This window comes from Tetrao urogallus, assembly GCF_951394365.1.
Source record: "Tetrao urogallus genome assembly, chromosome: 2".
Classification (NCBI taxonomy): domain Eukaryota; kingdom Metazoa; phylum Chordata; class Aves; order Galliformes; family Phasianidae; genus Tetrao; species Tetrao urogallus.
The window spans coordinates 38,274,955-38,288,819 of NC_136814.1; the positions used below are offsets into that span (position 1 = coordinate 38,274,955).

Below are 13,865 nucleotides of genomic sequence, written 5' to 3' on the forward strand. Positions count from 1 at the left end.
TGCACTGATGGTTACGATGGGTTATGCGCCGCAACTTTGTCAATATAGATCATCATCTCCACATCATTGCTCATGTCTAAAGCACGTCTAAAAATGTACTTACAATCCACCAAAACTGACTGATTTCCCCTAGGTTCGCATAGCAGGTATGACACCTTCTGTTTCTCATTCATGTGTGAACTTTTCCTACAGTAACAGGGCTATGTGTCTCTTTCTCTCTGCCTGTCTTTCTGCTGCTGTGGCTGAGAAATAGAGGACAGCTTTATGGAAGCCAGCTTGACTGCTAAGGCCAATGCTAAAATACTAAGATTAAGTCTGGTGGCTTGATATGAAAGTTTCCCAGTGTGCAGGTCACTCCCACTGTGTGCTTCTCTATGACTTGGTGGCTCCATGCAAAATGTTCTTTAAATATCAATATAACATTTCTCCTAGTCTCCAAAGTTGGGTAACGATTTTGGTTTGTATCACACACAGTTATGTCTCAACTAAACTTACCATGCCATAAAGTGCTGAAAGACTCATAGTTGTATGAGAAAGTATGATTATACATTGTGGGGATACCTAACATTGTGCACTCTCTGTGCATATAGACTGACCTCTGTGTTTTGTTCATGCAAATAGGATGCGTAAGGACTGTCATGCAGCTCACCATGACAGAGGAAACGTTGAAGAAGCAGATACTGGAGGAGCATCTGGCAGCACAGGTAACTCAAGCCAGAGTAGCAGCTCACAGCACACCAGAGATGGAACCCCTCAGTTGCAGCCTTCATCGCAAGAGGCCCACCAGCGTGCAGGTATTTGCACAATTTACTTGTCTTTTTCTGTAGTTTTCTCACCAGGGGCCAAATGAGCAGATGCTTTCAGGGCTCTCACATATCCAGTGAAAAACTAATTTTAGAAAGACCAATCTTTGGCTTTCCTAGAGACCAAGCATGTGTAGGAGATGTCTTAGCTGATACACTTCCAGGTATTTACTGCAAGAGCATAAAGCTAATGTGTTTCATGTGGCTCACCAGAGATTTCACTGTCAGGTTACTTCATGTCTAATTTTCGGAGTGGGAGATACAGCTTACAGTATGAGAAATTCAGATGGAGGGAGTCCACATATGATGCCCATTCACTTTGCACGGTGTATGGGAGCTGCTGAGTCACAGCCTGAACCTCTGATTAATCACCTGAGGCGAGCCATGAGTCAGCCAGAGGAGCACAGGTGAAGGCAATTCACCTGTGCTGCCGGAAGGGGTGGAGCCAGGCTCCACCCCTCCTAGACCTATTTAAGAGCTGGCTACCAGAGGGGAAGGATCTCTTCTGGAGATCACCTCTCTTGGTGTTTTCTGGTGAGCTCAACCGAAGGGTAAGCTCTTCCACTTATTCTCTTTTGTGATCTTTGCCTAATTCTCTCGATTATATTGTGATTATAACATCTTGATATCTATTGATTATATACAATTATATTGTGATTATAACATCTTGATTATACACACGGTGAGCCTGTGCTTACTGTTTTTGGGAACAGCAGAACTGAGAAGTCTGCAAAAATCTTCATTATTTTAGAAGGAGCGTGACAGTTTATTGTGGGAATTAGCCTGGCTGTTCATTAGTGCATGTGGAGAATAAACAAATAGCAGGTAACTTAGTATGCCAATAGAGCAGCTATCAGGAGAAAATTAAATGTTGCCAATCATTCCGTCACTTAACAGCTGAGCCCTTTTTATATTAAATTATGGATTCAAAAGTGCTTCAGATGTGTTCACGCGGTGGAACTGCTGGCCTTCACATTAGGAATACCCATTAAGTTTGCCAGTTGGGTCACTGGGAGATCTTCCCTAAGGGACAGGGATTTGCTGAAAGGTCAAATTAATTGACTTTACAATACAAGTTGTGGTATTACTGTGTCATTTAAGGAGGAGAACTAGAGGGATCTAGCACCTGTTTGTTTCTTGTTAAATCATTTTGACCCATCTTTAAAAATAATGGACAGGACCAGAAAAAATCTTGCTGTGAATATGAGTCGTGTCGTAAGGATAAAATAACTACTGCTTTTTAATTAAGTCTAGCTTTAGAGCAATCCCCATGTGCATACTTATAACTTGACACTGCAGTAATCAGAATGGCAAACTTAATTGTAAAATAACGATCCCGAGCATACCTTGCAATAATGAAAATTAATTGTGAATTGCTTAAAAGGATGTATTGGGTATCCAGAAAACCATAGTTAAAAGTGGTCACACTTAATTAAGAAAAGCTACCTGGCTTTCAGGTAAAATGAAGAAATGCACAACAAATGCAAGGAAATGGGAAACAGCAAAAGTAAACCAGAACTCAGTCCTGAGAGACGGTGAGAGAAAATGAATGTTCTGTCTAGCACCATTAGGAACAGTAAAAATAAAGGCTGTTTGGTGCTGTTTCTTTTTTAAGAACATTAGAAACAAAAGAAATTGTAACAGCTGTCTTGAGTCATCACTATAGAAAGATAGAGTTGTTAGTAATGTAGAAAAGAATGTGTCTGTTTTCTATTCAAGAAAATGAAGGTGATCTGTGGTCTGATCATGAAGTAGTTCCTTGCATCCTCTCAGCTACAAAGAACATTAAGGAGCAGCTATCGAAGCCATGTGCTTAATTGAACAAATCCAAATAGCTCTCATTCAAGATGGTTTTTAAAAGAGCTGGTGAAGAAGCCAGCTCTGTCTGATCTTCAGGAAGTATCAGGACCGTGAGGCTGTACGAGAGCACTAGCAGCAAACTTACTGTACGTCAGATCTTAAAAAAGATGTGACCAACACAGCTGTGTTAGTCTGACTGTGCATAATTCGGAAGGAGATTTAAAAAAAAAAAAAAAAAAAAAAAAAAAAAAAAAAAAATGTGGGAGATGTCCTGTAGGGAAAGATTAGAAGCTTTCCAACAATTCATATTGTAAAAGTTGCTTTGATCGTAGTCTGCCAGTACTTACCTGGGCAACAGCAGGTGACCAAAGACAGCTGGTTGTAGCAGACTGTAGCAGGTACAACAAAGCTGAACAAATTCTAACTTGAAGTGGTCATTTTTTAGCAGTGAGAGTAAATAGAGTAACAAGTAACTATAGATTGATAGATTCTCCATGACTGCAAACGTTGAATGCATTTCTGAAAAGTAGTTAGTTCCAGGAAGATCTTCAGCTCACGCTACATAGCATGGCAGTGATCCCTTCTAGTCTCACAGTGTATGAATTGAGTGCGCTTCATGCTTTTATATTTCATATTTCATTTTGTGGCCCAGTGCCACTGAGTCTACAAAATGTGTTTGAAGCCCTATTTAAAAGCGCGACAAAAATGGGGAGCATTGGGAACGTGTGGGGTTCTGTTCCAGAGCATCCTTATTTCACGATGCGGTTTGCGGAACAGCCTTTGTTTCCTAATTGCTTTCAGGGACAGAGTTATTTCTGTGCAGATACGGGTGGTCCCCTGTCCAGTGCTCTAACCACTGCATTTGGGATGAGCACTGAATGCTTTTGGGCAGCGGTCAGCTTGGAAGCGTAAATCACAAACAGATGTTTGGCCACATGAGCCCCTGCACAAACACGCACCGCAGCCCCTCGGTTCCAATCCATGATTTTCATTTAAGAAGGTAACTTAGTAAAATGACCATCAGATGTAGAAACCACAGCACTTGCTTAAGGAAACCCCTGATCCTTAAAAGCCCGCAGCTCACAGCCGGTGTCTGCCTGTTGGTCACAGCTGGAGCACAGAGACATAGGAGAGCTGCAGCGAGAGCCACGTGCATCTGTCCCGCTGCTCACACAGACTACAAAGCTTTCATTGTCAGGGATGCTGCTCCACATGTCATTTTCAGAAATTATTTTTTTATTGCTCTGAGTGTAACAGTAGAAATAATGATATATTGTAAACAGGATGGAAAAGTGTCTGGTGCTTGCCAAACCACCAAGGATTTAGACCAGCTGAATGGCTGCAGAGAGGTTACGGCCAAGCTCTGCCATCTGACTCTGTGTCAGGATGCCTCAATTCTCTTTGCTTCAGAATCTGAAAAACTGGGGTAATCCCAGCCTTGGAAGGCAGACCTGGGGGTGTAAAATGGCTATAAGGTGTAAATAGCTCGGGTGTGAAATTCTGTGTCACTGGAATCCTTGAATTCAGCAATCATAGTTCACTGAGACAGTGTGAGATGTATGCTGCTTTGTGCTGCAGCACTTCAGTATTTGGAGGGTTTCCAGTGCTTCCCTCCCCTCCATAATTCTGGTATTATTACCACCAACCTGGAAATGCCTGCCAGACTTGCTTCTCCTTGGTGGATCTCAACAGGTTTTCTGCCTTTAGCCTTTTACCCCACAGCTATAGCTAGAAAATCCAAACATCAGCTCATATTAGTGTCTTGAGTTTCCTGGAAAGGAAAAGCCAGGCAGGGCCTCACGTGACTGGGTGTTGGCTGCCTAAGCCTGAGTTGGTCTGTCCGCAGAAGCAAAAAACTCTGTGGTGAGCTGTAGTGCCAATCTGCTGCATGCCACCTGTTGGGTTCACTGGCCTATAAGCTGGTTTACTTTTTATTCTGTGCCAATTTATATATACAAGCATAAGAAATATGGAAATGCTTTGTTTGCATTACAATAGTTGATGTAAATGTTTAAGAAGTGTGTGGAGATGGTATACGTATAGGAAGATAGAAGTTGCACAGACAGCAGAATAGTTTATATGCTCTGTGTACAACAGTGGTGTGCTGAGATGCTGCACAGGATGGATGTAAGGTGGACAGTCAGCATCCCCTCCTTTAGTGTGGTTATCAAGGGAGAGTGGAGCCACAGCAATGCTGTGCTTGAACAGTGCACACAGTGCAGCTTAGGATGTGCATGGCAGAACTGGCCCAAATTCCTCTCTCCTGACCCAGTGCTGAACCACTACAGTGGAGAAAAAAGAAAGGTTCCTGGGTTTAACAACTTCTCGTGCCTGTGATTCTAGGCTTCTTTTGGTGATAAATCCCACAGTAATGTGCCAACAGTAATATATGCGCACAGGACATTGTCAATAGCATGGATTTCCTCAGGATGCCACTACAGGCAGCATTTAAGTATATTTATTACTCTTTCTTTTAAAGGCAGGAGGAAACACAGGAGTCAGTCTGTCCAGGCACACGCTGCTTTAAACCAAAGGCCCCCTGTTTCAAGTCACTCTGGACCAATCGCAGAAAGCCGCCAGCCTTTCATGCAGACATCTACATCTGCCCACGAGATCGCCCAGCGGCTCTCAAGCAGCCAGCTGTCACTCCACAACTCGGCCACGTCTGTGTTTTCTCAGTCCCCTGCCGTTCCCACTGCTGGCCAGCTGACTGTGCAGGACCGAGCTGCTGCGATGCTCAGGTCCAGTCTGGCCTCGTCCACCAGCTCCACTCTCAGCCTGCTGTTCGGCAAGAGAAGTTTTTCAAGTGCTTTGGTGATTTCTGGGCTCTCAGCTGCAGATGGAGGTAACACCAGTGACACGCAGTCGTCCAGCAGCATGAACATCGCCGTGGGTCCATCTGCTAGAGCAGCAAGTCAGGGAACTCGGGTAAGGCTGAAGCCCTAACAGCAGCGCTGACCACGAGCTGCTGTGCTGTTCACTGTCAGGTCCCTGTAACATCTTCACCACTGTTTGGTTTCTTCTTTCTCACATCCAGAAAATAGTCTTTTCTAGATTTTGGTATTTAAATTTTGCATCACAATGAAATTGAGACTGCATGTGTGTGTTATAAGTGATGAATTGGTTAGTAAGGGTAAGCTGGCTGTTTAAAACATACCTTAGAATCCAGCCTAGGGCAAAGTGCCTTTTCTTTTCACTGAGACCAGAGACTCAGTTCTGTTTTATGCAGTGCAGGTGATAAGTACTATCATGAGCAGACTAAGCAGTTCCTTTCCTGCTTGCTTACCCAGGACTGAATTATTTGTACAAAAATGAATGGCTCCCACTGCACTTTTTCTGTTACCTTCTCTGACCTGAAATGCAATCCAGGACCTTTGGACCTTGTCGCTGAAAGGGTTAGGCAAAGGAAGTCTGTAGGAAGTATTTCCAAAAGGAAACTAAAAGCTTACGCTCTGTGAATCAGCATTTTCTAACAGAAAAACAGAACACAGAAATAACTTGCAGCCTTCGTCCCAGTAGGCTTCCAGTTCAGCTCCCCTCAATTCATCTGCCCTGGAAAATTCAAGGGATGTAGTAGTGTTACTGTTTCATTGTCTCTTGAAATGTATTTCTTTCACTTTGATGGCCATGGGCTGCTTTCCTGTATTTTGAAATGTTTCTTCTAAAGAGCAGTAATATGAAAAGATGAATCAGAGATAAAGGGCAGGGCTGCAAGTAGAGGCTGACTGACAACGTAATTAAGACCAACTTTGACATTTGGCCTATCAAAATAGAAGTGAAATTGGCAGCAAAAAATGATATCCTGGGCTCCATCAGAAGAGGGGTGGCCAGCAGGGACAGGCAGCTGATTGTCCCCCTCTACTCTGCTCATGAGGCCCCATCTGCAGTACTGCATCCAGGTCTGGAGCCCCCAGTACAAGAAAGACAGAGAGCTGTTGGGAAAGGGTCCAGAGGAGAGCCACAGAGATGATCAGGGGACTGGAGCACCTCCCTTATGAAGACAGGCTGAGGGAGCTGGGCTTGTTCAGCCTGGAGAAAAGAAGGCTGTAGAGTGACCTCAGTGCAGCTTTTCAGTACCTAAAGGGAGCCTACAAACAGGAGGGGAATCAACTCTTTGAAAGGGTAGATAACTGCAGGATAAGGGGAAATGGTTTTAGAAGATTTAGGTTGGATGCCAGGGGAAATTCTTTACAGAGAGAGTGGTGAGGTGCTGGAACAGGCTGCCCAGAGAGGCTGTGGATGCCCCATCCCTGGAGGTGTTCAAGGCCAGACTGGATGGGGCCCTGGGCAGCCTGGTCTAGTATGAAATGGGGAGGTTGGTGGCCCTGCATGTGGCAGGGGAGTTGGATATTCATGATCCTTGAGGTCCCTTCCAATCCTGGCCATTCTGTGAACAGGAAAACTGAGGATATGGAAAGTCCAAACTACTTTTCTTCTAATATTCTGAATTGTATATAACTTCCCCAATTTTCAAAGAGTTCTCTAAATCACAAGTAAAAAAAGCTCCCTAGTCTGTGTGTATTTTGCTCTCAACCCAAAAATGCCATGTATGGTATAGTTCATGAGGTTTTGCCATTAGTTTCAAGAGAAGTTGACTGAATATTACTCACCTGGGTCCAATCCTGCTTCAGCACTCTAATAAGCATTAGAAATGTGTACAGCAATCCAATTCATCCTTACTGCTGTCAGGAGGAAATCTTCCTCTTGGAGACTCATCAGTCTCTGCCAACCACTGACAGCCTTGAATGATACACCTCAAGAGTTACATTTAGATGAGGTAAGTTCTGGCCAAAAAGTAACTGCTCTGGGTCCAGGCACCTATTTGATTGAAAGTACTACGGAGGTATCTGACTTACACCTTAATACAGCGTGGTTCTGGAAAGCTTTCATACTGATGGAGTTCTTACAGTGAGGTGACGGTGTGCATAACATTTGCAGGCTGGTAATTGCATTCCAGTTCTGCGGCAAAAGTTCCTTTGTGAGTTGGATTTAAAATTTGGTGTATTATGCAAGCCCCAGACTAACCCGATTTCACTTCTTAGAAGCTGGCCCTGCTTGAAGCAGGGGTTTGGACTGGATGACCTCCAGAAGTCCTTTTCAATCCAAAGTACTTAACAGCTCTCTGTGCTTGTACATCTGTGGCACTAAACCTCTAGCTCCTCTGCTTTTCTTTCCAAATGTATGCATTACAAATACCTGTTCAGTCTTCAGAAGTCCCTTGTGAATTATGCATGTTAAGAATCCCATGCAGTCTCACAGAACGACATTCTTAAATCAATTTTTAACTTCTTCACCCGTCACTTCAAAAAAAACCTGAAGTGTTACTTACATTCTGTTTCCTGAGCTCATTGACTCCTCTTTCCCTCTGCAGCAGCTCACCGAGACCTGCGATGCGACTGATGCGACAGAATCGAAACCGCGTCGAGAGCAAGGGCTGTCCCATGCCATACTCATGAGTCAGACCCTGGAGTGCCGAAGGGCCAGCCAGGAAGACATGGCCCTGGAAGACACAGCCTCCCAGCAAAGCCTGTCTGAGGAGCAGTAAGGATTATTGGTAGCGCGAGGGCCACACGTTTCTCAGAATTCAAGACAGAGTTAAGTCAGGGAGCTGCAGGTGGGTTTATGTTCTTTCAGATTTAACACGTAACCTCCAAACGTTTATTTTTCTAACTTTTAAGCAGGAATATGACAGGGCACGTGTTCTTCAGTTAAAGGCTTTTGGCATGGGTAGGGTTGGAAGATGTTCTAAAAATCATGGTGCCACTTCATCTCAGGTTCTTGTAAATCCTACAGCAATGAACACAACCTGTGTGACATTCCTTCCCATGCAGAGGCACTGACCCACTAGTGGTGACAAAATAAAGTGTAACAGGTGGTGAATGAATGAATACAATAGGAGATACTAACACAACTTAGTGAAAAGCACACGAGACATCTTTCCTGCCATAGCTAGACAGCTGATTGCATGCAAACTAATTGGCATTTGATATATAATGTATAACAAAAGACAGCTTTGAAGAGAAGCAGTGAACATGTACAAGGACAGTACAATGTGTGCTGGAACATTAGACATAAATCTGATTTTTCTTCCCCAACAGCAAATCTCTTTATTTTCCTCCAACACGTTATGCAGGTGGTAATTATGAATAGCAACATAGCATCACGCAGACTGATATACTGCATGCAGCTATACTGAAACTTTGTGTGAACGAACCTTGCTAACACATTAATAAAAGTCAAGCGCAAGAAAGAAAGTAGCCAGTGCATGGAAAGCCTTCACAAAGCATACGGTGCACCTTATTTGCAAAGAAAGCAGCTCTCTATTAACAGCTGCTCTTAGGTATAATCTCATGCTCCTGTTTGGTTTACGACAGTGTTTCTCAAACTGCAGGCAACCAGCCCTCCTGGGAGATGCAAAAGGGCCCGGGAGAGTTCTCCCCGAGGACAGCAAAGTGCAAAGCAGGCTGTAATTACTGTCTGTGTTTGTATTGGGCAGGGAGCAGCTCGATGCCTTTAATTGCTGGACACAGCTCAGTGTCCATAAACACGTGTAGCCAGTAATTACACAGAGCTCCAATTTCCCTCCCCAAGAGAAACTGAGCTGCTGCCAGTTTAACAGTTGCATAAAGACAGATGAAGCAAAAAGAGAGACTGTGCTTTCACAAAGTTTGAGAAATACTGATTTACAGGAATGCATGATTGTTTTGGAAGCCAGAAGGCTACAACAAATCCTTAATGTAATATAGGGCATAAACACATACGCGTTTTGTTTTTTTTTTTTTTAATTAAAAAATTTGCAGCTATCTGTGTTTTGCTGTCCCTCTTCACTGTAACTACCACGGACTGTTTCTAATCCTCCTCATGATAATGTGCAGCCAGGCTGTCCCAATTAACAAGGAAGCTTTAATGAGAGATGCCCTACCTAAGAGTCATTGGCATTAGATGATACGCTGTTGCATTCTAGCTTCCTAGCGTGCCACACTTGAGATGACAAGTAGTAGAACCAAATAACAGCAAGTGAAAATAAAACCATCCAAATATGCTTTGCGTGGCAGCAGTTTTCCAGTTTCCTCTTTTATTTTGAATTTTCACTTTCTACTTGTTATGCAATGGAGAAATCTATTGTTTTTCTTTCATGTAGATCTTGACAAATTCATTCTTTATAACGCTCAGCATAATCTAAGCAACATTCTGCTTGTGTTTACAGGCGCAAAAGCAGATTGATACCATGTATTCCCTGAGACACACAGCCATCAGTGTAGCTCAGGCGGTGCTGCTGCCTCCTGCAGCCTCCACATGTGATGTGGAAGAACAACCTGAATACAGCTGCTCCTTTCTGACCACTTCTGGCACATACGACCTCTCCCACCACCCTGCTGGCAGTGTGCTTGGCACTCATTACACAGGACAAAGAAGTTATGGGTGTAGGTGGGGGACTCTCAGTTTCAGGCACCAGCCCTATTTCTCCTTTAGGGGCTTTGCAGTCTCCTGGGATAAGCCACCAACACTGTCTTCCTGGGCTGTTATGCGCAGAAGTGGGGCAAATAGCTGCAGAAAGCACTACGCTTTCCCAGGTTAGCCTCACCCAGGCTTATGATTGTCAAATCTCAAACTAAAACTTGAATTAACTTCTATCAAAAATAACTTTGTTGGTCTCAACCAACCAAAATTATTCTGTGCATCTACTTCAAGCAAACTAAACCACATGAGAAACAGCTGCCCTTCTTCTGGCTGCATTCACTTGACACCAATGGTGACATGTTCCACCATCACCACTTCTTCAAGAGACTCACCCATATCCATGGCCTCTCTGCACCCTAAGAAAAACAACCACCTCACAGTTCCTGTCTGAGGTAAATCCACCAGGGCCTGCAGGACACGAGGTGCAATGAGGCTCAGGCTCCTGCTGTGCAGGGCAGCTACCAGAATAGGCAACTCCTAACTTCTGTGTGCAGGCACAGCACACAAGCAGGACTGGGATTCAAACAGAAGTGAGTTTTAGTATCCTAATACAGGTTTTCTTTTTGCTAAAGGTGTTACTGTAGCACAGCGGGTTGAAAAGCAGAAGAGGGGCCATTACTAATAGTATCAATTAAAAAACAACAACAACAAACAATAACCAAAGATGGCAGCAGAAACTCTCCTCAATGTTGCATTTCTACATGATTTTGGAGATAGCAGGGCTGATGTTACTAAAACTGCTGCTATGTGCAGTGTTTTTAGATGTGGTCCAATCCCACAGAATTATCACACGCGATGGTTAGAAATAAAACCTGCAATCGGGTACAAGGTTGTACTGACTAAAAAACATGAGGTAGAGACAAACCCAGTTAATTATTCTACATCAGTATGTGATGGAAGATACATTTAACACATCTTTTCCTTGGAAGAAATCTGTCCACCAGAGCAGTCAGTACATACAGTTCTTTCATAGAGATGGCAGCAGGGATGACGAGATGGAGCCCCCACCTGCTGCTCAGCTTGTCCCCAGACAATAGCACTGCTGCTGAAGAGAAACATGGCATGGTTTAATCCATGCTGCCTTGACGAGCCCCTCAACATCCAAGGGAGGAACACATCCAGCAAGTACAGCAAGCTCCAAGCAGGAGGTTGACAACTGTATGGTGCAACAAGCACAGGTACAGCACTTCAGCCCTTATGTGTATGTGTTATAAAGTGTGGGACATTCACCACCTGCCCTCATTTTGCTTTCCTAAACTCTCTTTTCACTGGTGAGCTCTTGTTCACATCACACAGTGAAAGCTGAGTGAGAAAATCCTAAGGGTGAAACATGCCCAGAGCAGGCCAGAAGATGTTAGTTGCACTTTACCAAAGCCAACTGGAAGCTGCAGAACTGCTCACAGCCACCAGGAATGCCAGCAAGCCCTCAGTGTGGCCTTCAGACCAGCTGGTTCCTACCACAGGAAGCAAGAAGCAAACAGTGATGGGCGCTATTCCCAAAAGTAAGTTCATCCCAAAATACAAATGCCATAAGTCCTGCACGTCCCTCTATTTTGAAGTGTTTAAAAAGGTTTTATATATGTATACATACATATATGTACAAGTAAGGAACTCGAGCTGCCACTAAAAAGTCTCACCTCATTTCTGCACACAGAAAATTTTGACATTCATGGCATTTAAGACAAACATTATCAAAAGCACTTACCTACCACTGGGATTCTTTATCCCTTGCTAAGACAGACAGGTACTCTTAGTCTAAAACTCTGAAGTTCTTGGAGTCTCTGCAATGCTACCTGCATTTTTAAAGAGCTATTAGTAGCATTTGGTTCCAACTCAAGTGACTGCACTTCTCTTGCTGGGGAATTTAAGTTAAAGATTAGCTGAATTCTATGCAACTCGTAGAAGATTAGGATTATCAGTGCAATCCTCCAGCATGTAATAAGCATCATCTCATCAATTCTTTTTTATTTTAAACTACCCAATTATTGCCATTTTTAGATTGCTCCCTGGACTGGGAGCTGGTATTTACAGCATTTCACTACTGCTTGTACAACCTGAAATCTGCAAGACAGACATCTTACTTATAATTAACTTTGCAGTTGGTCCAGTGTTGAAGATTCACCTCTCATTCAGCCTTCTCAGAGTATTACAAGTCAGAAATGGTCTAATGCATGATAAATAATACAGGCCCTGTTATTCCACACTGTGTGCTATTTATGTTGGATTACAAGCCTCCTTGCCAAAAATGTCCTCAATTCTCAGGCTTTGAGAAAATAATTGGTACCTCACAGTCCCCTCTTTTTTGCACCAATTAAAACCTGCAGGTGCACTAATGTTGTCATCTGGAATCTTGCTGTTACATCAGAGGTTATTTTCACCAAATGTGTGCTATTAGTAAAATTAGCCCATCAGGGGAATGGTGAATGCTGTTTGTTGTTACAGTTCTGTCAAGGCTTTCCAAATATTTTACTAGTGTAAGACCAGAGAATACATTTTTTATCTCTGAAGTAAACACAGAAGCTAACTTCAGTTGCTAATACTGCTTTCTCAGTGCATATTTGGGACAGGCAAATCATTTCTTTAGGACTGTCTCAGAACACAAAAGCCAGAAATGACTGTTGAAACCATTTAGGATCTCCTGCTGAACACAGACCACAAAATTTCTCTTTATTTCTCTTAAAAGCACTGTGTAGCTCAGAAGATGGATTTAAAGAACAGCAACAACAACAAAAAAAAAAAACAAAACAAAACGACTCACCAATCTAGAGCCAGGCAGCAAAAAGTAAGAGCCACTAATGGCAGTGGCAAAAAATACCCTCTGGTTTAAAAGGCTGATGTTTCATTCACAGCAGAGAAGGAAAAATTCACCTCCATTTTGGGTAAGTTGTTCCAGTGACTAACTCCCCTCGCTAAACAAGGTCCCATCAGCACGCTGCTCAAAACTTAGCAGAGCTGAAGATTCTTTTTTTTCCAGTCTAATTATGGAATGCAGTGAGCAGGGCAATATACTTACTCTTCTGAGGAACAAACATCACGAGGTGATGCAACTCTTAACACTACTGCCTGAACTGCAGTTTGGAAATCTGAACTCTGCTGTCATCGCTCCTGAAGAAATTCCCCTTCCCAGCCTTTACTTAAGTATCAAATATCTCCATTTTAGATTTAAAAGTCAGACCTTCTTTAACACTTCTGAGAATTTTGGTAACTATTTAATCATTGAAAGAAATATTATTCTACAGCGTACTTTATAGCTTAACTCATTCCACTGAAATTATCAGGTGTCCAGCATGTAAGAACAGAGAGGCTTATGCTCCAAAGTCTATGGCACACAGCCCTAAGAAAGTGCTTTGTCTTGAGTCATCTAACAAGGTGCCTTAAGAATGCTTTGGATTTAAAATTAACAAACAGACAACAAAAAGCACCAAGCAACCACTGCAGGAGTTCCCAGGCTCCATAGTTTAGATACCTGCATTTCAGAAATTAAATTTAGATTATGGCTTCCATAAACATCTCCTTTCTGAATGAAGTTCTTGTTCCCTTCCAGTAACTCCATTTCGAATATATCGGTATGTTAAAAGTCACAGTGGCCAGTATCCTCTCCTTGTTCAGCAAATTAAACAAGGGCATGAAAGAATTAATAATTTTATGTCATCAAAAATTCTGGGCTGGGTAGATTTTTATTCCAATAGTCTTCAGCTTTATACTGTGTTCAGTAAATAACAGAGTAAAGCAGGAGCAGCAGCCACTGCTACCAAAGGCAATGAATGGTAAATGCTGGGGCAGGAGCTAGACATATTTCAT

General features: G+C 43.0%; 1 protein-coding gene across 1 annotated transcript in view; it reads left to right on the forward strand.

Annotated features, from left to right (window-relative positions):
• Positions 1-8,148, forward strand: part of PCNX2 (pecanex 2) — a gene marked incomplete at its 3' end in the record, with an annotated part of 150,273 nt that extends 142,125 nt beyond the window's left edge. Inside the window, exons 32-34 of the mRNA XM_079550866.1 lie at positions 622-794; positions 5,083-5,531; positions 7,975-8,148. Coding sequence (XP_079406992.1) covers positions 622-794; positions 5,083-5,531; positions 7,975-8,148 — 796 coding nt within the window. The remainder of the gene's footprint in view (positions 1-621; positions 795-5,082; positions 5,532-7,974) is intronic.
• Positions 8,149-13,865: the final 5,717 nt, after the last annotated feature.